The following is a 27,688-nucleotide window of genomic DNA, read 5'->3' as shown; positions in this document are numbered from 1 at the left end:
TACTGGAGCAGCAGATTTTTTCATTTTGATGCTACGTAGTTATCATTTGCAACAGCACAAATTGGCTGCTCCATTTATAATCGTTGAGTAATTGTGCAGTTGTCGCACGGAGCTTAACAGTTATTGGAAACTAGGCTTTAATGTTAGAAACGTTCTACATCTTCGATTCTTACGATACGTTCTCTCTTTTAGATTCTGGTAGAAATTCTTTATAATATTTATTAAGTAAAAGTACCTCAATGAAGAATTTTGTTAGTCTTCACTAAACCTTACATCCATCGGTATCGTTCAATCTAAGGTAGCTGCGTAGTTATAACACAAACACAGTACCTAGTTGAGTATGCTCAGTTATTTACACTTAGCAACATGCAAACCATTTATTTCATGTTAATTTAAGACGAATTAAATTGATGGCTGTAAATATTGTTAGTATCTGTAGATCTACTTCTTAAGGATAGATGATGACCGATGGGAAGGTTTAGATGGTATAGTAAGGAAAAGTAGATGTCTTTAGGCATAAATATTATTGCATAGGAACCAAATAACATAAAATAAAATAATAGGTAATTATTCATTTAGTTTTTAAAGTGTTTTATGTTGTACCAATTAGTAGCATATCTTTACCCTTAGTTTGCAAAAATGTCTATCAACCATAGCTGTGGTAAATGTAAGTTACTACATATTAAAAAAAAAATTTTGTTTAACAAAAATATAGAATTAAAGTGTTTTCTTAACCTTCTATAGCTTCAAAGTATACTTACAGGATTTAAATATTGAGAAAAAGGTGTTAAAGCAGGTGTATAAAATAAATTATTTTTATTATAATGTTCTTAGCTTTTTAGCTAAATTAAAACTAATTATATACTCTAATACTGCAGCAATCAAGAGTAAAATTACATGGTTATATGGTGTGTCTAAAAGTAAAAGTTTATGTTTTCTAACTCTGTATATAATGGTGATATACATGAAGTCTGAAAGAAGACAAAAAATCATTGGAAATGAAATCTACAGAACGATCTCATAGGTACAGTGCAGAACGAAAAAATAAAAATTTGTTATTAGATGAGGTAGATTCAAGGTGAATGCATTTTGTATTTGTTTAGTTTTTGCAAAAATAAATAAATGAATAAAATAAAAGAAGACTTGCTATATGATTGCATCAATATTGAATGCATATTTTGCTTACATATGTAAAAATTTTTTGACCATTTTTTTAACTATTAGATCAGAGAATGAGAATGGTGAACAGACTGGTTGTTTGCAAAGCAGTGATGAGAACGAAAAACTAAATGATGTAAATAATTTTTGAAATTGTTTTGGTAACTTTGCACTGATAGAGTTAGTTGAAATTTTTTGAATGAAAGATAATTTTCTTTTGCAGCTAATATTGAAAGAATTTATCTTGATAAGTCAATATAAAAACCTTTACCTATTTACTGCTTTCATTATTTTCAATACTTTTATAAAATAAAACATAAATTTTCATCATGAATTATTTAAAATTTGAAGAATATATTTGTTATCAATACATTGATGCTAAACCTCAAATACATTACTGCTCAATTTTCTGCCTCTATTACCACTCATATCACCATTGACATGGACAGTTTTGTCAAGCTTTAGCAAAATGATGAATATGGAAATTAAAAGTAGTAAGAATGTGTAACATCAGCAAACATAAAATATTGCATAAAATAAAAAATAAAAGTAAAATCGAGAACTGACTTTATAAAAACAGAATAACGGTTTGCTCATCTTATATTCATCTATTTTCATTTTGAGGAAATCAATGTTTACTTTCAGTGAATCTTTTGATTGAAAAATAGAACTTATAAAAATTCTTTAAAAATCAATTTATTTTTTAAATTTTTTTGAATGATTTTTAAATTGTTAAAAGGTTGAGAGCCTATTTGCTTTCAAAAACCTATTTAAATAAAATGTTTATAAAATATTATTTGGAAAAGTTATTTATAAAGGTTTTCAATTAAAATATGATTAAATATCAATTTAACTATATTTTTAGGCAGAATCTGAAGTTGAGTCACCCATTAAAGAAGATGAAAATACAAACAATGAAGAAATGGTAATTTCATCTTTGTTCTGTTTTTAAGCATGTTGCTTCTTATGTAAAAGATTAACTATTTTTGAAAAGATAGAAACACTTTTATGATCATGATTAGCTGAAAAATAAAAATTTGCCAATATGCTTTTATAATATATTATATTATAATAATATACTAAAAAATATTGTTTTATAATATTATATTAAATTATTATATATTATAATATTGTAATGTAATATTTGAATATTATAATATGCATTTAGATAATGTATGATATTATTGCAATAAATTATTATATTTTATAATACATTGTTAATTGTAATATATTTTTAAATCAATTTAATGTTTAGAAACTTGCATTAGAGACACAGGCACTCACCGAACAAAGAATAAGAGAGCGCTTAGAAATGCGAGAAAGAAATTTAAAAGCCCTTAGTGAGAAACAAAAGTTATATGGATTTGTGACGTTGCTTATTATTCTGCTCAGAAAACCTTTCTCACTCAAAAATTTAAAAATAAATTTTTATTAACTTTGTTTAGCAAATCGTCCTGATGAAAGTTTTTTAAAAAAGTTGGATTCTTCTATGAAAAAAAACACAACATTTGTTAAAAAACTAGTTAGTTTCTTTTTTTTGTTGTTTTTGTTTATACATTATATATATATATATATATATATATATATATATATATATATATATATATATATATATATATATATATATATATATATATATATATATATATATATATACACATACGTACGTACGTACGTACGTACGTATATAGTCATTTAAGATCAATGCTGAGATAAAGTGAAATACTTTTAGAAAATTCAGTTAATTTTTATAGCTTTAAAGTGATTTGCTTTCAAGTGGGCAAAGTGTCTTAGAGATATCTGTTCTTGCTGAGTTATAATTTTATAACTTGTAAGTTTGTACATCATCAAATTTGTTTTTTTCATGATAGCGAACCATAAATGAACAGCAAAGAGATGCATTAGTAAATGAGTTTAATGGGTTGAATTTAAGCAAGTTTATTCAAGAGGCTGTCACAGCTCTTGTTGAAGCAAAGTTAAAGGTATCTTCAATATTAGTTTGTGTGATTTATTTGATAATAATTGTTTCATAAACAAAAGAACTATTTATAAATCAATTCAGATTACTAATCATATAAAGTACTTATATATTATAAAAAAAGAAGGTAATTCTATATCTAAGATTTTTAAATTAGGTAGCTGATGTTAGTGCAGCAGCTCATATGTGTTCACTTTTTCATCAACGTTATGCTGATTTCACAATTCTTTTCAAGCAAAATTTTTTAAAACTATTTGATTGTATAGAATGCAAGGAAGAAGAAAAGGTAAAAAATTAAATATTTCAAAGTTTTGTTTGTTTTAACAAAAAAGGTTCTTTTTACAGTATTAATAAAATTTGAAGTTTATTCTGTCATTTTTAGTCTATTATTTTAATAGCTTTTTTATGTTTAAGGCAACAAATGTAACCAAACTACGTCCAGCCTTGCGCTTGCTTGGAGAGCTGGTCTTAGATGGCTTCTTTTCACTTAATGAAGGCGTGCAGATTCTACTGAATATCTTACAAAATATTGTTAATGCAGACAAGGTCTTAAGTTCATTTTGTTTTATTTTGAATTAAAAATTTAATTGTGAATGGTATTGTAATTGTATAAACATTGCAATTTAAAGAAATTTATTTTTAATTTGGTTACCTTTGGTAGGCTTCATACACATGTGCAACAGTTGTTATCACTGTTGTGCGACACTGCGGAGAAGATCTGGCTGGAATTTTACCAAAAAAGCAACGGTTTGTTTTATTACTTCAGTTAAAATGGAAAGATATGAATAACTGCTGAAACAGTTCTAGTAGAAATAATATATTTTCAAAGTTTTAATTAAGTAAAAATGTTTTATTTCACAGTCATTGGAAAGAATTGGCAAATTTGAGTTTTGCTTCCCTTGGAGTGAGTATCTTGTTTTAAAGTTTTAGAGGTTTTTTTCTACAGAACATTTAGACAGAAAACAAATTCTCTAATTTAAAATAAGTACATCATGGTCAGCTATAGCAATTCAGTGAATCTATTTAATTTATAGTATAATGTTTTCATTTAACATTTAATAAGTTAATGCAAATGATTTTTTTTTCTAGGTGCTATCAGCAGACCAGCAGTCTGTTTTTTTATGTTTATTTAAAGAATACTATGAAAATATAAGCAACCATTTGGTAAAGCTGCACAAAGAGTTACAGAATAGGGAGAAACAAAATAGACAGACAATAGGTGTATGTGTGTATTTCAAATAATGTGTTATCTGTTTAGTTTTTCAATTCTTTTGTAATTGCCTTTTATATGCTTTTTTGCTATAATTACATAAAAGTTTTTTTTAGTTGAGAGGAGAGCTTCCGGCTGATCGAAAAGAATCTTTTGAAAAGGCTCAAAAGACTTATGAGAAGATCCTTTCCTCAACTACTTCATTAGCGGTATGTTTTGTTTCATGTAGTTTATACTTTGTCAGATTATTGTTTGTTTGTTTCTGTTCTGTTAAAAAAAACTGGCATTTTTATTTGTTAACAAAATTGCTATATTATTTTATTAATTAGGAGCTTTTAGACGAGGAGATGCCTGAACTTCCTGAATGTCGTAAGTGTAAATGCTTGCATTAGTGGCTCTAAATACTCATTCACTTAGTAAATTCTTTTATAAAAATAATCTCTTTTTTAAAGCTTAGGCTAGAAAAGATTGCTTAGTAAACAGATTGCTGCAGATAGTTTTTACTAAATATTTTTGACATTAATTGTAATAGCAGATGAAACCACTGCTCCATTTTACACATATACTCAATAAACTTGCAATTACAATTTGTGAAACAAGTGTTTTTAATAACTTATTTTCTGCTCAGAAATCAAATTTACTTCTATCTTTTACTGTCTAAGTTCAAGAAAGAATCATTTTGTTATTCTGTACGAACAGATGTTTAAAAGTTTACACTATAAAAGTAAATTTACACTATAAAAGTATGAATGTAGAATCATAGTATTAATATCTCTTAGCTGTAACTTAATAACTTAACTAAACTAATTTAACTTAACCTTAAGTGTAACTAAATAACTATGAATTTTGATTTGATCAATAAATAGCTGATATTCTAAGTATTTTCCATATTTGTACTAGAATTCGAAGAGCGTGAAGACATTGGTACCATCAATATATTTACTCCTAGTCGTGGTACAGAGGTATGAAAAATGATATTAGGTTTAATGAATTAATGTATACTAAATTATTATAATGAATAATAATGAATTAATGTATACTAATTAATAATATTAGGTTTAATGAATTAATATATACAAAAGTATCTGGATGAAAATCAAGTTTTGTATACTTTTTATATATTAGTATGATTCAGAGACTGGTTTGTGGGAAGATGATGATACACGAACATTTTATGAAGATATAAAAGACTTAAAAATTCTTGTCCCACAGGTTATACATTTTATTTGTGTACTTTTTTTTAAAAAAGATTTTTGCAACTGGTCTTAACAATGAGTTTATTAGGATTAGATTATTACTAAGTGAACATTACAATCATCTTGAAGAATATCAAAATTATGTTGTAAATGATCAAAATAGCACCCGCTTCCATTTAACATCCCACCCGTTAAACTGTAGTTGTTATAAAAGTCCCTAGAAACTTTGTTTAAAATGGGGGCCTTGTCTAAAGAAAAATCAGCCTTGTAAAACTGGTAAATCAATCCTGAATGAACAGATGCTGCTGATAAATAAACAGTTATACCAAAGAGATATAACTGTATTTTTATATCTTTATCAAAACCTTGATTGTCAAATATTTATTGACAATCAAGGTTTTGATAAAGATATAAAAATACAATTTTATGATTTCAATTATCAAAGATTATTTCATAAACAAATAAAAATGCTTTTTTTTTAAAGTTTGCTTAAAATAATAAGCCCCCTCATCTTTATTAGATGAGGGGGCTTATTATTTCAAGCCAGGATCACTTCTTCCATTTAAACCAATACTTCTAAATTTGAAGTTGTTAAAGAAGCCCCTGGGGGGGGGGGGGCTTATTTAACAACTCAGTTATTTATGGTATATAACAGGGTTTTTTTTTTTTTACAGATATTTATTTTATAGATAATGTTTAAAGAACAAGATGTCCCCTCAACTGCTCAACGAAAAGAAAAACTTCTAAAAGAAAGGAAAAAAAAGGAAAGAAGATTAAGAGTTGATGGTAATTTCTAAAAGACACTTTTTTTGTTCTATCTATTTGCAATTGTTGTTATCTATTTCATCTTAGGTTCTTATATAATTGTTTTAGTTTATGTATCTATAGCTGCATTTTGTTTTATTTTTGAATGCATTCAGATTAAAGTCAATTTAGAGTTCTATGTGATATTTAGTAATAGTTGAAGATGGAGTTGAGTATAATGATGAACTTGATGACCCAGATGATTCTTATGAGCAAGACATCCTTGGTGAAGGTATCCAATTACTTTATTTGTTATTTTTTTCGCAGAAAATTTTTTTTTAACATAACTAAAATGCAAAATATGACATAATGAAGTAATATTTAATTTTTGCATAAATAACATAACATAAATTACATTCAAACTAAAATAGATATAATATTCTTTGTAACAAATGAATACAAGTAATGAAATAAAATGAACATTGTGAAAAACAAAAACTTTCTTATAGATGCTGATGATGATGATCCTGCTACTTTAGGGATGGCTGCAATTGCTGATGCATATTTTTCTAAGTTACCAACATGCGTTAATAGAGATTTTATTGATCAGGTACTTTAAGTATTCCATTTTAAACTTTAAATAAGACTGGTTTTAAGTATGCAAGATATAGATGTAAATGCAAGATGTAGATGTAAATGTAAGATAAAGGTAAAAATTTTTCCAGGCAGCAGAGGAATTTATATTAAAGTTAAACACAAAAGGAAACAGAAAGAGACTGGTGAAGACACTGTTTAGCGTCAACAGGACAAGGTTCTTGTTTTTGTCAAGCTTTTGTTAACTAAATGCTAAAATAAGTTTTTTTGATAATTAAGTATTTTATTTCTATTTTACTTTTTTTTTTGTCAAACTATGGAATTAATTAAATGCTAAATTGAAGAGGTAAAATTTGCGTTACTCCCAAAGTTTCTTTGATAATAAATAATTACTATTTAACTTTTTTTAGATTAGACTTGTTACCATTTTATGCAAGATTGGTTGCTACTTTAGCACCTTGCCTTCTTGATATTGCACCTGATTTAGTTTGGTTGTTGAAGGGTAGTTTTCTTTCTCATGTAAGTCATTTCATAGAAAATGTTGTAAGCAAGTAGTAAGCATCCATTGTTATAACTAAGCATCAGCAATTAAAGCTGTCAAGTTTAATGCTGTGATTTGAATTTTTTGAATACCTTAAAAGTATTGTAAAAATCATAAAATTTATGATTATTGATATGTTTTATTCAAAATAATGAAAGAAATCTTAGAAATGCAAATAAATCTGCAACCTAGAATACAGGGTGTGGCAGCGATTCGCGAACTTTTTAGAACATTTTTCAAAATGACTTTTTAAAGCACTAAGAAATTATTTTCATGGTATATTAATAGGAGAAAAGTTGAAGATAAATACTTTTCCCACCTTAACATTCAATTAAGTCTCCTTTTTTTTGATCACTGCCTCAAGTTTAGGACGGAAGGACTGGCAGGTGCTTATTATATAGTCCCTTGACATTGAGTTCCAAGCACGGGTAATTGATGACTTTAGTGACTTGAGACTTAAGTGGGTCTTTTTGCAAGCCTTACTCTCAACTACGCTCCATAGACTATAGTCAAGGGGATTCAGGTCAGGGCTGAATGGTGGCCAAAAGTGTTTGGGCCTTTTTTCTCTCCATTAGAAACGATGATTCCTAGCATCATGATGGACTGAGGGTGCTTGGTGTGACACACAGGTGGTGCTTTGTCACCCTTCTGTACAATGAATCTGTCATTACGCGTATTTATCACACAGTTGACACTAAAAAGTTTTTCATCTGAGAAAACTTTAACTGTTGACGAAGCATGGCTTTTTAGTTGATTCAGAAGCTTCTTTGATCTTTCCAATCGTAAAGTTTTTAGTCTTTCTGTTAAAAGTTGACATGAAGGTTGGGCCACACTGACTTTTCCAAGTGTTTTTAGAGTTCTTCTGACTGTCTTTTTATCAACTTTTTTATTCACTGGAGATGGCATTTTGGCTCTTTCAGCACTGCTACGTTTTTTCACTTTGTAAAATGTAGTTTTAGATACTCCAGAAACACGAATCACTTCATGTGCAGACAAACCCACGTGAATCAAATTTAAAACTTCGGTTCTTTTGGCTTCCATTGTAAAACTTTTAACTAAAATGTTTTCTATTCACAATTTTATTAAAACCTAAGACGGTCATTGAACATTAATCAACAAAAACAAGTTGCAGAAGTATTTTATTTATACCACAAAACCTAGCCAAAAATTAGTTCGCAAATCGCTGCTGCACCCTGTATTTTCTTAACTTAAATTAATGCAATTAATTTTATCTTCTTTTATTTCTTCAAATTGCTTTGCATTCCTCTAATTATATATTAGTTTTAATCCTTCACTTACTCCTAAGTACCAGTACAAACTTCAGATTAGTTTCTACCAGTTTAGCTTGCTCACCCAAACCCAGCATCTCATTAGGGTAAATTTATTTCTTACATCAGTTATTATTTGCCAACTCTGGTAAATGCTCATTTCTAAAGCACTGCTAGACAATAGTACACCACTCTGATAAACAAGATCAGGAAGTGAATTGATCTTACCCTGGTGAATTCTCCACCAATTAAAATATTAAAAGCAGTTTTTAAAAAAACTTTTGTTTATTAAATTTATTTACGTTTTTAAAATTTTTTTTAAACATAAGAATTTTACCTCTACTCTCTTTGGTATAACAGCTAGATTGAGTTATTCCAATTTTCTTTGGAGCTTAGGTATTCTAGATATAAAACTAATATTTTTTTATCAACTGTCTTGTTAAGATTTTAGGATCCTTTTGCTGCATCATTATTTCTTAACTCCACTTATCTGTAGTCAGTTGTGCCCATCTATCACAGTTTCATAATGAGTTATTTGTCTTTCTCATAAGAGGCTTTTATGATAAAGGTGAAGCAGATCTGAAATTCCAGGCTGTTGTTCAAGATGAAATAGATACTGATTAATTAAACTTCTGTTAATCTTATGGAAAATCTTAACATCATATATTTAGGAATCCATTTTGTACAGTATGTAAGTGATGATCTGGCAAATGGCAATAGAAAAAGAAATAATAGTGATATAAAACTATTGTTTTTAGTTACTAGTTTTTTCTTGAAAAGAGATTGATAAATATTTATGTAATTTTGAAAAAATTGCAACAAGACTACATAAATTAAAATCTTTTACCTAAAAACTTCTAGATTGGCTTTTTGAATCAATTTGCCCACACTTTACTAACAACTTTTTTGAAAGATTCTGTTAAAACCAGCAGGCAAGTAATGGGAAGATGTATTGAATTTCCCATGATAGACATTATCATGCTAGCAGCATCTGTGGTAGTTATCAAAGCTAATTACCAATAAAGGACTAGTGTATTTTTCAATAACTTTTTTACAGTTCAAAATGTACTGGTTTAACTCAAACTATTTATGTAATGTAAAAGTTGATGAGATGTTTGGGTCTGCAATTTTCCTGAACAAAAAGTTGTTAAAAATTTAAAAATGATAAATGATAGAATTGGAAAATTTAAATTTGTTATGATTATATCATTTTTCAATGTCATTCAATAAGTTAGTAATATTTACTTGTTTAGTGTCTTTTAGGCCTTCTCATAAAAAATATGTGGAAGTTCAGCAATGAGAACCTTTTTCAGTGCATTATCATCATCAGTTAGACTTATAGGATCAGTTTGAAGAATTTTTAACACTAAAAGAACTCTGTCATGGACATTCCTGTAACATGGTGAATAATTCCGAAAAGAGGTTTCCTTTCCACTGCATCTACAGCTGGTATCATCAATTCAATGATATCAGCTGTAGGCTGTTAAGAGTTTGGTAGTAGAATCTGTTAAAACTTCCCGTCCAAATTGCACTTTATTTCAAATATCATTTGTATGATCTTTACAGCTATTTTTATTTACACTATATACGTGTTGTTCAGATCATTATAGATTGACAATTTTGCTTAGAAAAATATTTAGTATGATTATTGTGTTTTGTATTAAAAAGCTTTATAAGTTTTTGAATTAGAAGCTGTAATATAAACCTGTTTACTTTAACAAAAGAATATTTTATTCCCACGTCCTCTTAAAACCACTCTAACTTTACTCTCTAAGTAAAATTCATGAAAATATCACCTTTTACAAGAATTTGATTGTAACAAGCAGATTAATAATTGAATGATAGTACTCAAGTTGATTCTTCAAATTTTTGAGTTACCCAGTTCTGTGAAGATAAATAAACAGTTTTGGTGCCCTATTTTTCTATCAAGTTGATAGGCTGTTTTAATTGGTTCAACAAAAGTTGATAGACTGTTTTAATTGGTTTAACAAGGTTGATAGACTGTTTTAATTGGTTCAACAAAGTTGATAGACTGTTTTAATTGGTTTAACAAAGTTGATAGACTGTTCTAGTTGATTCAACAAAAGTACTTTTTTAAAAACAAGAAATCTTTTTAAAAATTTAGAGAAAAGCATTTTGGAAGTTAAAATGAAATGTGTTTTAAATTTATTTGTTTATTTAAACTTCTTTTGCTTACTCTTTAATATCATTCTTTTATTATTAAAATTTTATTTTAATTCAATTCTTAACTCATTTTATAGCTACGTAAGAAAGATCAAATACATTCTGAGTCAAAAATCAAAACAGTCAGATTTATAGGTAAACATTAAGGACACTCTGTTTTAATTCACCCAATTTTTTTTTTAATTGTGGTAAAAGTTTTTGTATTTTTTAGTAACAAGGATCTCTAAAAGACTAAATTTTAATTTTGACTAAGCATTAATACTTTTTATAAATTGGACAGTCTAGAATAACAAGTCATCAATTTTAACATGTTTTTGTAAAAGGACAGTCTAGAATAACAAGTCATCAATTTTAACATGTTTTTTGTAAAATGGACAGTCTAGAATAACAAGTCATCAATTTTAACATGTTTTTGTAAAATTCTGTTTCCGAGTTTCAGCCTTTTAAAAGTACATGAAATTTTTCTGCAACCAAAAAATTTTTTTTATTTCAGAAATTCCCACTATTAAAAGTATTTAATGAAGTGATTTCTATATAGTTTACACTTTTGAGCAAGTTTTTCTGCATTAAAAGTAGTTATATTTTGTTACAATATTCAAATATAACAGGCCAACTAAAAAAATAGAAAGTAACTATTTTAATTTTATTATGTTGAATGCAATCATTATGTGAAATAGAAAAATTTCTATATTTATAAAATAAGTTGGTATACATCTAAAATCTTTTTAAATGTTGTATGTAAATAATAATAATAATAATAATAATAATAATAATAATAATAATAATAATAATAATAATAATAATAATAATAATAATAATAATAATAATAATAATAATAATAATAATAATAATAATAATAATAATAGTAATAGTAATAGTAATAATAATAATAATAATAATAATAATAATAATAATAATAATAATAATAATAATAATAATAATAATAATAATAATAATAATAATAATAATAATGATAGTAATAATAATAATAGTAATAATAATAATAATAATAATAATAATAATAGTAATAATAATAATAATAATAATAATAATAATAATAATAATAATAATAATAATAATAATAATAATAATAATAATAATAATAATAATAATAATAATAATAGTAATAATAATAATAATAATAATAATAATAATAATAATAATAATAATAATAATAATAATAATAATAATAATAATAGTAATAATAATAATAATAATAGTAATAATAATAATAATGATAATAATAAAAATTTTAATAATAGTCTTTTCTTGAATTTTTAAGGTTCATTAAGTGCAATTATGTCACCAAGTGGATGGGTTTTTTTTTCTTAGTTTTTGCATAATCAGGATAATCAAAATAATTTCCAGATTTTAACAGACAATCTTGTTGATGATTAAGTTCATTAATTTATGTTAGGAGTTAACTGCGTTTGCTCCTGTTTTTAATTTAACAAAGAAGAAATTAATATTATTTTGTATCTAAGATGCCTATTAACTGACTACTGTAATAAAGTGATTGGGGTCATTCTAGTCAATACTGAAGTGAAAGTCTTCAAGTTTTTCTCAAATTTTTACCATTAGTTTTTATCTATAAGTAAAGCAAACCCTGAAAATTTTAGCTTTGATGGTCTTTCAGTCCAATTTTATAGTTGTTTAAATAATCAGGGTCCGTGCTAAATTCCATGAAAAGCTAGTTTAATAGGTATAAAATTCAAAAATTCAATTTGATACATTTGTAATTTTGAATTTACTAATTTTGTACATGACCTTCCTTTGCTGATTTCTTTAACATACTCTGAAGCAGAACCATACTTTGTAACAAAAGAATAATTGACAGTTAACCAGCTAAAAACGGAATAGAACAGGGATTTTCCAGGATCTTTGAAAGCCAAAAATAATACAATCACTTGACTGAACTACTGGATTTATCAGTTTTACCTAAATTATGTAATTTCTGAAATCTCCTTTAGATACTTCAAAAACTCAATACTTTTTATAGATTGTTAAAGTTTATGACTTGTTATTCCAGAATAAAATCCATTAAATTTTAGTTTTTAACCATAATTTGTAACTAAATATACAAATTTAAAAATTCCCTTTCTGATCAGGTGAATTAAAATGGTTTGACCTACAAACTTTAAAAAGTGCATGTTTTTGTATTTTAGCTTTGTTTTTTTTTTATTTTTTTTTTTATTGTTTTACTTAGTTTGAAAAAAATTGAGTTCTTTTTTAAAAGTAGCCAAATGATGAGTTATTATAAGCTATCATCATTTATGTCAGGAAAGGAAAAAAAGATAAAACAGTTATTTTTTTTACTATTGCAAAATGTTTAATTTTTGTTAACTACTTTATTATTTCCATATTTTACAATAAGGTTTAACTTTTCTTTATATTTTGTTTCATTGTTAATTTTATTTCATCTTCTTTTAGGTGAATTAACAAAATTTAAGGTTTGTCCGAAAGCTGAGGCTCTTTATTGTTTGAAGGTACGTCAAAAAATATTTTTGTATATTTTTTTGTATGATGTTTGTTTATGTTGACATTAATGTTGGTATACTAATGCTTTAGATGCTCTTAGACAAGTTTACACATCACAATATTGACATGGCTTGCAATTTGCTTGAAACTTGTGGAAGATTTTTGTATCGATCACCTGAATCTCATTCAAAAATGTCCAGTCTACTTGTAAGCAGCGTTAAACTTATTCGCCATTGGTTTATAGTGTTACTATTGTTATTATTAAAATTATTATTATTATTATTATTGTTATTATTATTATTATTATTATTATTATTATTATTATTATTATTATTATTGTTATTATTATTATTAATATTATCATTATTATTATTATTATTATTATTATTATTATTATTATTATTATTATTATTATTATTATTATTATTGTTATTATTATTATTAATATTATCATTATTATTATTATTATTATTATTATTATTATTATTATTATTATTATTGTTATTATTATTATTAATATTATTATTATTATTATTATTATTATTATTATTATTATTATTATTATTATTATTATTATTATTATTATTATTATTATTATTATTGTTATTATTATTATTGTTATTATTATTATTAATATTATTATCATTATTATTATTATTAATATTATTATTATTATTATTATTATTATTATTATTATTATTATTATTATTATTATTGTTATTGTTATTATTATTATTAATATTATCATTATTATTATTATTATTATTATTATTATTATTATTATTATTATTATTATTATTATTATTATTATTATTATTATTATTATTATTGTTATTATTATTATTAATATTATTATTATTATTATTATTATTATTATTATTATTATTATTATTATTATTATTATTATTATTATTATTATTATTATTATTATTATTGCTATTATTATTATTGTTATTATTATTATTAATATTATTATCATTATTATTATTATTAATATTATTATTATTATTATTATTATTATTATTATTATTATTATTATTATTATTATTATTATTATTATTATTATTATTATTATTATTGTTATCTTTATCATTATAATTGTTATTATTATATTGTTGTTGTTAATAATTAAATAAAAATAATATTGCATCAACATTGACTTGGTCAGCCAGGACACTACCTTTAAAATTTGACAGTAAGACATCAAGAAATGTAACTAAAATGCAAGCTTTCAGGCTTTTAGTCACATTTTACAAAAGTTTCCTATTATTTTGCAATACAGGTTTTTAAAGAATTTTAGTTCTGTCAGCAATAGCAGGCAGTACTCTTTGGAAGTCAAAAAATATCAAGGAACCATTGGCAATTGATCCAAGTATCATTGTTAAATTTCTAAAAAATTTAATTTACTCATATTTACCCTTAAACTACCAACACTATTACTTTAATCAAAATACTAACTCATATTCTTTTGATCAGAAAAGTTTGTATCTTTTGATATAAGTAAAAAATATATAAGTTTTGAACTTTTTATCACCTTTGCTAAAATTGACAATGTTAATGATATCCATTAAAAAACTCTAACCAAAATATGCAACTACACCAACTTTGAAGTTTTCACTGGGGTTTGTTGTATGCTGTATAAATATAGTTAAAATTATAAGACTTTCACTTAAATGTAGGCAACAACATTCTGTTTGGTTTACTGTTAAAGTTTGCTATTAAATAATTTAAAGCTCTTCGGTATGTTTGGTGTTTCATAAACTTGACAATCAATAAATAATGTATAAACTATATTAATCATATAAGATAACATGTTTGAAACAAAGTTAGAAAGAGTTGTGTTGTAAAAGCAAGGACTATCAAATGAAAGGGGTATCTGACTTTGCTAATGGAGGCCATTATTTTTTCTTAGTTGAAGGTTCATTTAGAGTTTATATTATTTGTAGAAAACTAAAACTTTCAGTGTGCCGGATAAATATGGAATTGAAAATTGTAAAGACAATTATATTAAGCGTAATAAGTGTTATTGGTTAGATTGCCTTATAAAGCAAAAATAGATAAATAACCTTCCTTATGTGATTTTTTTAGAAGTAAAAGTTGCACTCTATCATTCTGCCACAAACAACAATTTGGTTTGAGAAAAAAACATTTAAAATAGTAAAAAATTCTGCCAAGAGAGACTTATTCTAGTGGAGTTTTGAACGGCAAAAAATGATTAATGTCAAAAAAATTATTCAGACTTCAGTGCAAGATGAAAAATTAAATATTCTCCAATTGTTGTTAGAATAATTTAAAGGTATGAGATCACAGCATGGACCCAGAAGAATTCAGTGTTCAACCCACAATAGAGCCTTTATGTACACCACAGAAGGGCTGATAGCTGTTTGTAACTATTTATTTTGTTGACAGTTGAAATAGCCTATAGGACAACCCATAGGAACTAATATGTTTTTTCTGCTTTTAAAAATCATTTAGCATGATTTGCTGCATTATTTCTGAAATCAGTAAAAGTAGATATTTCTAATAAAAAAGCTCACATTTGTGAAGGTCTAATCCAATGAAGACACAACTTTAAGTCTTTCTTACTAAAGTACTAAAAAATTGAAAAATAATAAAACTTCTAAAATGCTAAAATATAAAAACTCTAAAAATACTAATACTAACAAGTAATAAAATTAATAAAATTACTAAAATTAAAAAACAATAAAGTAACTAAAATACTAATAAGAGACTATATGGCTGAAAAAGGAATACGAGGAGAAATTAGTTTCTACTGAGGATGAACCTTAACTGACAAGGAAAACTAGACTTCATTGATGTAGTCTCATATATTATCATTTTGATTTGTCATCAAAAAACCTTTTCAGGTGTTTGGTAAATGCTCTTCTGAGTGGAACTCTGGTTTGGAAAAGGACTAAGAGAAAAATTTATCTCTTTTTATCAGATATTAAACAAAAAGGCACAGCTAGCTAAATATTATATAATCTTTATTTCTTTATAAAGAGAAGGTTTTATTAGATTAATTTATAATAGTTTTGTAATTGAGTTTTCACTTTATAAAAAGTTTTATATATGAGGTCTCACTGTGTTATAAGGTTAATTATATTTATAACTTATTGCTTGTATTAAAATATGCTTTAATACAACAGTGTGTTGACGCAGTTCAATTAAAAAAGCATTCAGTGATAATTAACTAATGGTCTTTCTAGTAAGGTCAGGAAATCAACTTTGTGCGTTTTTTCATTTAGTAGTCCTTGATCGCAATTTAGTTGAATGACTGATTGTCTAGTGCTTTCACCATGGTCTACATGGGTCTATAGAGTTTCAATGATTAATCTGTCACAGAAAAGTTCAAGTTTACATTCATTGAAATATCAATTATTCTAATAAATAATAGCTTATATACATAAACCGATGTTTTTAAAAACATTTTAGATTGGTTTTTCTCTAAATTATTTTTATATAAATTGAATTTGTTATGAATTTTTAAAGTTATACTTGTTTTGGATTATCTTGTTTTTTTCGGCAGTGAGGAGGGAGGAGGTAATGGAATTTATAGGAATGAACTTATTAGGATTGATGATTAACATATTGAGATAGTTGTACTTTTCGCAAACTACTGTTTAACTATATTTTACTGTTCAACTACATTTTATATTCAAAATATTATTTCGGAATAATATTTTGAAGCTGTTATCAATGACTTAAGTTATTATATGAGTTATTATATATTATATGAGCTAGTTCTCTTCATTCTCAGCTTATCACCAGAACTAGGTTTTTAATAGTGAAACATGTTTTTGAGTAGCACCACAGTTGAAATGACACTAGCATTTTGCCCAAAATTTGGCAAATCAAGAGCTTTTTCTAAAATAGAAAAAATAACATGAACATTGACAACCTATAACTGACCATATTATATGTTCAACTGACTATAATGTAATACTTCTATTGAAAAATGATTGTATAAACCATTCAAAAGTTAAAATATTTTTATGGATTGCCATAAAATAAAAAACTGTTATAAAAGCTTTACATAACAAAAATAGATTAACAAATTTTGTTAAAAAAATACTGTTTTTTTTTTTGTCCTGTTTAAGTTATAACAATAGTTCTAATAATGTTGAAACTAAGTGAGTTGCCTAACTTGAAAATTTGACACAAATCTTAATAATCATTTTTAGGAGCAAATGATGCGGAAGAAATCTGTACAAGCTTTTGATACACGTCATTCAACAATGATAGAGAATGCATTTTATTACTGTAACCCACCTGAAAGACAAAAGGTTTTTATTTTTTGCTGTGCAACATGTTTACAGATACAAAAATATTTGTTCATTTCTGCACAAAGGTGAGATGTCTGATATAATCCTAAGTTAGAAAAAAAGACATTTATCATTCTGTATCCTATTATTTGTTATTTTACTTTGCAGCTGCATAACAAAGTTCGTGAACCAATTCATGAATACATTCGCAAGCTTGTTTACAAAGACCTCTTAAAAACAACAACAGAAAAAGTTTTAAGACAAATCAGAAAATTACCCTGGGATGATCACAAGGTGAAAGAAAATTAATTTTTTTAAAAAATATTTTAATGACTTTAATAATCAATTGAATATATATTCAGTTTAATGAATGTAATATTAAAATAAAAAAAGGAAAGTCAAAATATATTTTTACTGTCAAAGTTTTTTTTTTTTTCTTTAAATTTTTAGATAGGTGCATATGTTGGCAAATGTTTGACAAATATTTGGAATGTGAAGTTTAATAATATTCGATGTGTTGCCAATATGTTATCTGGGTTGGCAGAGTACCATGTAATTTATTATATAACTTTTAAGACAATTTTTGTTAAAAAGCTAAAGTAAAAACATTTTATAGTTTCTTACAATCAAATAATTATTTTGTTATGTGTTTTTTTTTACTCAACAGTTTACTTACTGTACGCATCTGTTTTCATACACTTATGTAAAAAATTTTGTTTGAAACACATCTTTTTTATTGTTCAGGAAGATTTAGCTATTTGTGTTATTGATGGAACCTTAGAAAACATTAGATTGGGGATGGAGGTATAAAAAAATTTCTTTTTAAACTTTTCTTTATTATACATTTATCATGTTTGATCTTAAAATTTGAATGTTATATTCTCTTTATCTACCCATTCAGTTAATATTTCTTCAAATCAAAATAACAAAGCGTCCTTTTTTTTGTTAAGTTTCAAACCCAAAAAAAGCTACATATAACATTATAGTTTATCCTTTTTAGACAAATATATTTCGTGATAACCAACGCAGAGTATGCTGTATGAAGTATCTTGGAGAGATGTACAACTACCAACTAGTGGACAGTGACATTATATTTAGCACACTATACCTACTTATAACATTTGGAAGTTGCTTAGACAGTAAGTACTACTATATGGAAAGATTTTAATCATTTTTTTCTTTTACCCTTTTTTTTCTTCTTTCTATACTTTACATAAAGAGAAATTAATCTTTTAAAACTTTTTGTTTATTGTAATAAAATATTTTGTTATGGCAATTTATTGTATGATAATTTTTTTTTTAGTGGCAGCTTCAGAATTGGATCCTCCTGAAAATTTGTTTCGCATTCGTCTTGTTTGCACTCTACTTGACACCTGTGGCCAATATTTTGATAGAGGATCTTCTAAAAGAAAGCTTGATTACTTTTTAATTTTTTTTCAGGTTTATATCTTCAAATATCTTGTATATTTCTTTTTTAAATAGTTTTGAAGTAACTTTGTCACAGTATTCATAGTTACAGAATGTAGTTTGAAAATTTAAAATTTTGTCAGGGAGTGTATTATCTTAGATGATTTTAGGTTTTTTTTTAAATTATCCTAGGATTCTTTATTAAAACCAATTCTTACTGGCTCACTAACCACTTTCACTGGCAATTTTTTTTCCTAATTAGTCTTGTCTTTATAAGCAGGTGTAAGTAAAAACCAGGCATGACTTAATAAAACACATTATAAAAATGAAAAGTTTGTAAAAACTAGTTAACTTGTTTCCATCATTGCTTCATTTTTTTTTTTTTTGGTTTCAGTGTTATATTTGGCAAAAGAAAGAAAGTGACTGCTGGAATGAACAATGCCCTTTTCCAAAAGAGGTTGAGTATATGGTAAATGATACATTTGAAAGTTTACGACCTTCTTTAAGAATGTTTACTTCACTAGATGAATCAAAGCAAGCAGCTGAAGATCTGAATAAGGAATTTCAAAATAAATTTCGTGAGTTATGCTTAAAATGTTAATACTTGCAAAATTTTTTGTTAAATAAATTGATTATGGATGTTGTTTTATAAAAATTGCTATATTTAATCTTTTTGTTTCAGGCGATATATCTGAAAAAAATGAAGATAACTTATCAAATGCTTCTATCATTTCAAGTCCATTAAAAGACTCACCTCATCTCACTAATAGTCCATTTCAAGAATCACCACAGGCTTTTTCATCGTTTATTGCTTCTCAATCTTCTCAAGAAGATGAAGAGAGGTGCGAAAGAGAAGATGAAGATGATGAAGAAGAAGAGTTTAATAACAATTTCTCTGGTGGAGAAAATGAAGAGATGTTCACTATGGATAATGTTGAACAGGTATTGTAACATTTCATATTTTATTTGTGTGTATATACACACACACACACACACACACACACACACACACACACACACACACACACACACACACACACACACACACACACACACACACACACCCTCCACATTAAAAGTTTAAGACCAGTTCATGAAAATTTTTATTTTCTTTACTAAACAATAGTTTAAATTCTTATTTTAAATATATTATTCTAATAAATAATAGCACACCCATTGGCAGAAGAAAAGAATTACTCTGGCAAGCTCCAGAAAAACCCTTTGGTGGGAGCAATTTTGACACTTTCCTGATCTCAAAACTATAAAAACTGAAATCATCCATCACCGTCTGTGAAAGAAATTTCATTTTTAAATTTATGCTTTATAAAAAACAGCAAATGACAGCATTAAAAGTTTTTGGCATTTTTACAGCCGCAGTAACCTTAGATTTTCATATTAAAAACAATTAAAAACATATAATCTGGTTAGAGAAACTAATTAGAATATAAAACTGCAAATAATTTCATTTTTACTAAATCTTGAGAATGAGCAATTATTAATGATCTACATTGCTCTTTTGTTACGCTAACTTTAGGTATTCAGTATAAAATTTTGCGATCATTAATTGAATATTGTTTGTAACTTCCATGCTGTAATTTAACCAAAATTAAAAAATAATTTTTAATTTTGAAACTATATAACTTTTATCAAATCCAAGAAACAGCAATTATCATTTTTAAATTTATGCTGTTACTCAAATTTTGAATTGCGCACTAAAAAATCTACATTTCAGTATTGTTATGGAATAATTTTTTAAAAGAATAGTTTTTTCAGTTTCTAAACCTAAATTGAAGCAAAAGAATGCCAAATCAAGCCAAATCACAAGATGACTGCAGAAAAACCGTCTGTTTTCTCTGCATAAGAAAGAGCTCAAGGTATTGTGTTATTTTTTCCTTTTTCTTTAATAATTTGATTTATTTATAAAACATTTATTTCTTCATTTGAATATTTAACATAAAATTCTTTTAATATACATTATCTGATGAGCTTTATGTATTGTTTTCAGAGTTCTCACAAAATCTATGATGGATGATGTGTTGAGCATACTTTCATCAAGTCTTGATTTTGCTGACAACAGAGTGCCTCTTGGAATATGCGATACTTGCCGAATAACCATAGGAAAGAAGAAGAATGGAGCAGAAGTCAATTTACCACCTCTTTTTGACTTCACATCTGTCAAAGTTCGACCTTCAACAAGAGGCAACAACTGTGACTGCCTAATCTGCCAGATTGGTCGAATGAAAGTTTTTCAAAAGCACCCACTTGAAGATCAAGAAAAATTGGAAACAGGCCAAACTCAAAGAAGATGCTCAGACTGCCTCTCCATTATTGGAAGAGGCATCTCACACAACTGTAACACATTTACATTTCAAGAAAATATGAGACAACTAGCCATCACGGATTCTAAAGTCTCTGAGCAAATTGCATCCACTATTGTTGCAGCCAAAAAATCCTCTCCACATGGGACAATCAGACTGTCTCATGCAGGTGGTGGTCGCCCCCTACCACTAACTAAAGGTGATTTAAGTATCTTTCAATTAGTGAAACGTAAGTCAACTGAGTGAGACAGTTGCTTTTCGCTAGAGTTAAAAAAATTTAATGACATTATTATGAATGTAATACAATCAAGACAATAATGTGATGTAATGATAACTTTCAGGTTCATTAAAAACAAAAAGACTCTTTGGTGATGGTCCTATCTTGAGCACTCAGAATCTTGTGCAAGTGCAAGTTAACACAGGCCTGTCAAACACAAACATGAAGAAGTTTGCATCAACCATCCGTCACGTGTCCAAGGGTCAGATTTTGGAGCCTAACTTTCATGAAAAATTTTGTGATGCAGGAAAACAACTCAAAGATCATTTTATCCAAACAAAAATTCAGGTCAGTAATGATAAGTTGCAGAAACGCCAACAAATTGTTGTGCATTGCAAAGATATTGCAGATCTCCTCAATGATGTTCTGTTGAGAAGACAAATCTATTCATCACACATTGTAAAGCTTGGCCTTGATGGTGGTGGTGGTTTCTTGAAAGTAAGTTTGGGCATTCAAGAGGCAGAGCAGAGCATGAAGGCAGGGTCACCACCAAACAAGAAAACTTTAGCCACACCAACTGCCAGGGACAGTGGAGTCAAGAAGCAGCTGCTAGTTGCAATTGCTGAGGATGTGCATGAAAATTACAGTAATATTCAAAAGATCCTCAATCTTCTTGTAATCGAGAAAGTTGACCTCCTTCTCTCAACAGATTTGAAGTTAGCCAACATTGTTTGCGGCCTTCAGTCACATGCCAGCTCTCACCCTTGCACATGGTGTGATGCCTCTCACAAGAATTTAGCCCAATGTGGCACCCCTCGAACATTTGGCTCTTTGAGACGATGCTTTGAGGATTTCAATGCAAATGGTCAGGATTTGAAGAAAGCTAAGCTATTCAAAAATGTTGTCAACTTGCCACTTCTAAATGTACCAGACAGCACACTTGTCTTGGACGTCATTCCACCAATGGAACTTCACCTACATCTGGGTGTTGTAAACCATCTTTACAACATTCTAAGGGAGTCTTGGCCAAAAGTCTCAGCTTGGCTAAATGATCTACATATCAAACCACAGCCTTTTCATGGTGGGCAGTTTGCTGGCAATGAATGCAAGAAAATGCTGAAGAATGTGGATCTTCTTCAGAGAATGGCAGAACAAGATAGCGCATTTGACATCTTTGATACAATTGACACACTGCAAAAATTTGATTCTGTGGTTTCTGAATGCTTTGGAAACAAATTGGAACCTGACTATGTAGAAAGAATTGATAAATTTCACACTGCATTCTTGTCTCTGACAAGAGGAAGAATCACTCCAAAGGTTCATGCAGTATTTTTCCACGTGAAAGAGTTCATTAAAAAACAAAGGGAACCACTAGGAAAATACAGTGAGCAGGCAGTAGAGGCTATGCACCACAACTTCAAATTACACTGGAGTAGATACAAAAGGCCGATTGATCATCCTGAATATGGGAAGTGGCTACAAACCTGTTTGGTTGACTACAACAGCAAAAGCTTGTAAGAAAGAGAAAAGTATGAATACTAGAAAATAGTGCACATTTTCTAATACTTCAATGAGAAAAACTGCTTTTTTCACTCTTGGATAACTTGTTGAGTAAAAGCTGTTGTACTCAACCATAACTTAAGGATCATTGATGAAACTATCAAAGATGCAATTTTCCGTTGTAGTTTCTTCTGATTTTGCAGATTATTTTATAGCAACTATTGAATATCTTTTGCTTTAGAAAAAAATAGTGTTTAAAAACTTGATTTGTTATATAATCTTTTGCAATTTTTTGTTAAACAGTTACCTTTTGTGTTTTTTATGTCAATCTAGAATAAAGAATATTTATAATACTGTAAAAATGCCAATAAATATTGAATGCTGTCATTTTCAATTTTTTAAGAATAAGCAAAATTTTAAACACACTTTTCTTCTGCGGATGGCGATAGATGATTTCAGTTTTTATAGTTTTGAGATCAGGAAAATGTCATAATTGCTCCCACCAAAGGGTTTTTCTGGAGCTTGCCAGAGTAATTCTTATCTTCTGTCAATGGGTGTGATAGCTTATATAAATGCATGAATATCTAAAAAATTTGGACTTATAGTAAAAAAAAGAAAAAGAAAAAAATTTAAATTATGAATATTTTCAAAACAACAAAATTTTAAAAGCACTGTTTTTAAAAATACTTTAATTGGTTTTTCTCTAAGTTGTTTTTATATAAATTGAATTTGTTATGAATTTTTAAAATTGTGCTTGTTCTGGATTATCTTGTTTAATTTAAAAAGTGGGTAAAGCAAAAGAAATCATTGATAAATGTCCAGAAGTATTTGTTTTCTCTTTTAAATTTATATTTGCACAGAGACACAAACTCTTTCAAACTCCTGGTTTATTATCCACGCTACTTCAATCTTACAATAAAAATTTGAATAAAAAGCGTCAAACTACCACTGATGTGGTAAAGTTGACGCTTTTTATTTAAAAAACCTAAGTGAAAGAGAAATAGCAAAAAGTATTAACAGATCAAAGACTCTTGTTTGTAATTATCTTAAAGGAAGAAATGGAAATGTGTTTAAGAAGACAAGAGGATGTAAAAAGACATATAAACTGGATAGAAAAGAAAGATAAACTGGCTCAACATGAAATTTTTAAATTAGTAAGCAATTCAACAATTACTGCATAGAAGATAAAAAGTGATTCATCATTAGTTGCAAGTGTTCAAACTATTCAGCAAGTAATCAAATCAAATTCATTAATTAATTGTAAGAATTTAAAAAGAACTTAAGTTTGCTAGAAGTTGCATAAAAGCTGAACTTAAGTTTGCTAGAAATTGCTTTTAAACAAGGTTATATTGGATTGATGTTGAAACAAGGTTACACTAGATTGATGTTGAAACAAGGTTACATTAGATTGATGTTGTATGGTCTGATGAAGTTCAATTTACATGGGCCTAATGGTTTATCTGCATTATTGACATGATTTAAGAAAGGAAGAAAATTTTTTATCTAAGCGTAATTTTTGAGGTGGTTATTTTTAATGGTTTGGGCAGCCTTTGGAAGTAGAGGAAAATCAAGTATTGCTATTTGTTAAAGGCAATCTATTTCTTATTTTGTTTTTATATTTGGTACTCTATTGTTATTTTGTTATATGTTAAAGGCACTCTAGATTCTGAAGACTATATAAAACTACTTAAAGAAAGTTTGTTACCTTGTTTAAAAAAATAAGTAGCAAAAACCCAATTTTTCAACAAGACAAACTTGCATCCATAGCTCAAATAATACAAAAATTGGTTACAAGCAAAGAAAATAAATGTTTTACAAAGGCCTCTAAATAACCCAGACTTAAATCCTATTTAAAACATATAGAGTAGTTTGTTTCGCTTTGTTTGTGCAAATGGAAAGCAATTTAATGAATTAAAAGAAAAACTAAAAGGAATGCTTTGGACAAATAACCTTAGATGCTTAAAAGGTCTTATTCATTTGATGCCAAATAGAGTTATTGAAGTAATAAAAAAAAAAAAAAAACGGTGGACAAACTCACCAATTAGTTAAGAAAAAAAAATTTATTTTTAAAAGGATAAAATTTAAGACCATTAAATGGTTGTAAAATTTTATCCTTTTATAAAATAAAAAAAATTTCAAACAAATATTTTTATTTTTTTAAGTACTAAATGTTTTTTGTATTTCAATTTCTTTTATGTGTATTTTAATTAAGTAAATTTCTTTTATGTGTATTTTAAGTAAATTTCTTTTATGTGTATTTTAATTAAGTAAATTTCTTTTATGTGTATTTTAAGTAAATTTCTTTTATGTGTATTTTAATTAAGTAAATTTCTTTTATGTGTATTTTAAGTAAATTCTAACGATGCAATTACTTTTATGAGTTGTTGCTATTAATAACTGAACTGATGCGGTCTTAAAATTTTGTCAGGGAGTGTGTATGTATGTATGTATGTATGTATGTATGTATGTATGTATGTATGTATGTATGTATGTATGTATGTATGTATGTATGTATGTATGTATGTATGTATGTATTTATGTATGTATGTATGTATGTATGTATGTAGGTTTTTTTAAAAACTCACAAAATCGATGAGTAAATATTTTTTACTTTTTTAGCTTTGTTTAATTTTTTTAGTTGTTTATTAACATTGTTTTATTATTATCGTGTTGATATAAAGCTCCTTTGGCTTCTTCTTTTTATTTTACTTGATATTTAGGTTGTCTTCCTGGAGAAACCTAAACTCTATGAATGTGAAGAAGATGACCTTTTTTGTAAACAGTTTGAACGTATGTTAGGAGAGAGTATTACAGAACGTTTGCAAGATAATATGGTTACACCAAACCTCGACATTGCTATACCTATGAACCTTAAAGGTCTTTAAAAGAATTTTTTGTTATATGCACTTCATTTTTTGAATTTATTTTCCCATTTGTCTAATCTTAGCTTAATATGTGTAAACTCATATATAGTGATAGTTAGAATCTTGTACAAATAGGCAAGCAAAAGAAACTGAAAAGCAATTCTGATGATCCTACTGAACATCCTCAGTCAATTAATTTTGTTATGATGTTAAAAAAGAACAATAAGCCGGTACTCAAAGATCTTCCTATTCCGATCACATCTGATCTTGCTGCTAACATACATGACAAACAAAAAGCCGAACAAGCTGAACACGAAGAAATGAAAAGACTTGTATTGGATTACAACCAAAGACAAGAAGAAGAATCCTTAAATGGTATTCTTTTTATTTTCTTATATCAATAACTTCACTTTATATATATATATATATATATATATATATATATATATATATATATATATATATATATATATATATATATATATATATATATATATATATATATATATAAAAATTTGAACCCTCATAATGCTGATATTTTACCTATTTATTGATTAGAGTTAATGGCGCATACTCGTCCAACAAAACGAGGCGCGCAAATCCGTCCGTTTACTACAAACAACAAAACTACAAAAGGCGCGCCTGTGTCCCGTTTAAGAACACGTGATACGGAGCAACAGTTTTTCGGTTCTTCTACAAGGTTTTTAACATAAAATTTAGCTTCACGTTGTTTTATTGTTATATTGAAGTATGTTGTTTTTTTTCACAAGTTTTTTTTCTTTATAGGCGTTAAAAGCAGAGAATGAACAGAGGAGTTCTCGAGATGAAATAAAAGAGTATCTGGGTTGATGACGCTATAGTTCGCGCATGTTATTAGCGTTAAATTCGTGTGGATACGAATGAGTTATCTTGTTTCGTTGAGTTATATGAAACAAAACAAAACAGTTGAGAATAGAGTCACGATGACTCCTTGAGTCATGATGTCAAGTATGATGAAAAATTTTGTTTAAAATGATTACGTTGAAAATATTACTATTAGATATTATTATTTTTAAACTTGAGGATAAAATACTCAAAAAGTATTTTCTTGCTCACGTTGAAAGTTAAGAGATCATAATTGTTAAGCCTTCGTGTTGATTGTTTCTTTGGTTAATTATCGTTGTGTTGTTGTGAATACAGGCTCATTAAGAGAACGAATGAGGTCCGGGCGGTTGGAAAGGGGAGGGTAACTTTCCAGTCGCCACTCCTGCAGAATTTTTGTGGGGTTAATTTTTTGTTTTGTTTTGGTTTTTGCGTGAGACTGATGAAGAAGTTAATTTAAAAAAAAGTTTTTTTTGTCTTGTTAAAGGAAAGCTATATTTACTCGCAAGATTATCTATTTACAAAACATTTACAAGAATGTTAGGAAAAAAAAAGTTTGAATAAAGTTTTTTTCCATCATTTTAACTAGTGAGCTGTCAGCCAGCTTGAGGCACAAGGCGAAATCTCCGCCAGACAGCCCCCAACTCCCCTCTCCTCATCTCGCCTCCTCTTGACAGGTGATGTCTGATGATACCCTCGCGCGTGACTTTCAACTGATACGAGAATTGACTCGTTATTCGCGTAAGCAGATTACTCGCCTAAACAACGTGTCATAAAATAAAGTTTCTTCAATTCGTTTTCATCTATTCAGGAATAGCTGACGTATTTTGCTCAATGAGCTGTCGTTTAAAGTAATCAGGTATGTTACCTTGATAATGCTCTTTATTTGAATGATTGCAACCGGA

General features: G+C 27.2%; 2 protein-coding genes across 2 annotated transcripts; both read left to right on the top strand.

Annotated features, from left to right (window-relative positions):
- Window positions 1-157: 157 nt before the first annotated feature.
- Window positions 158-27,046, top strand: LOC145195303 (regulator of nonsense transcripts 2-like). The gene is made up of 36 exons (XM_090070505.1): window positions 158-198; window positions 631-1,078; window positions 1,225-1,294; window positions 2,024-2,083; window positions 2,414-2,498; window positions 2,604-2,680; window positions 3,030-3,140; window positions 3,294-3,422; window positions 3,551-3,682; window positions 3,798-3,883; window positions 3,998-4,040; window positions 4,226-4,357; window positions 4,463-4,555; window positions 4,676-4,715; window positions 5,247-5,308; window positions 5,472-5,558; window positions 6,232-6,328; window positions 6,498-6,578; window positions 6,796-6,896; window positions 7,012-7,097; window positions 7,291-7,399; window positions 10,951-11,008; window positions 13,304-13,359; window positions 13,442-13,558; window positions 17,536-17,637; window positions 17,785-17,910; window positions 18,067-18,168; window positions 18,361-18,420; window positions 18,617-18,755; window positions 18,920-19,056; window positions 19,418-19,601; window positions 19,706-19,965; window positions 25,779-25,935; window positions 26,058-26,297; window positions 26,481-26,622; window positions 26,709-27,046. The coding sequence occupies exons 2-36, from the start codon at window positions 999-1,001 to the stop codon at window positions 26,713-26,715; spliced, it is 3,648 nt and encodes a 1,215-aa protein (XP_089926631.1). The 5' UTR covers window positions 158-198; window positions 631-998; the 3' UTR covers window positions 26,716-27,046.
- Window positions 20,981-23,076, top strand: LOC149880203 (uncharacterized). The gene is made up of 2 exons (XM_090070609.1): window positions 20,981-21,540; window positions 21,683-23,076. Exons 1-2 carry the CDS (start codon window positions 21,045-21,047, stop codon window positions 23,074-23,076), a joined length of 1,890 nt encoding a protein of 629 aa, XP_089926735.1. The 5' UTR covers window positions 20,981-21,044.
- Window positions 27,047-27,688: the final 642 nt, after the last annotated feature.

Source organism: Hydra viridissima, unplaced genomic scaffold, assembly GCF_058129835.1.
Source record: "Hydra viridissima isolate aposymbiotic clone 2 unplaced genomic scaffold, HvirCarnegie_v1 scaffold_13, whole genome shotgun sequence".
NCBI classification, from domain to species: domain Eukaryota; kingdom Metazoa; phylum Cnidaria; class Hydrozoa; order Anthoathecata; family Hydridae; genus Hydra; species Hydra viridissima.
The sequence above is the reverse complement of the archived record's forward strand: the minus strand, read 5'-3'. Positions and strand labels throughout refer to the sequence as shown.

Bases quoted from the DNA above. Each gene is read 5' to 3' on its own strand.
- LOC145195303 (XM_090070505.1), top strand. From the start codon at position 999: ATGAAATCTACAGAACGATCTCATAGGTACAGTGCAGAACGAAAAAAT. The intron at 4,716-5,246 runs GTAAGTGTAAAT...TATTTGTACTAG, and splicing joins GCCTGAACTTCCTGAATGTC to AATTCGAAGAGCGTGAAGAC. The intron at 5,309-5,471 runs GTATGAAAAATG...TTTATATATTAG, and splicing joins CTCCTAGTCGTGGTACAGAG to TATGATTCAGAGACTGGTTT.
- LOC149880203 (XM_090070609.1), top strand. From the start codon at position 21,045: ATGATGGATGATGTGTTGAGCATACTTTCATCAAGTCTTGATTTTGCT. The intron at 21,541-21,682 runs GTGATTTAAGTA...GATAACTTTCAG, and splicing joins CCCCCTACCACTAACTAAAG to GTTCATTAAAAACAAAAAGA.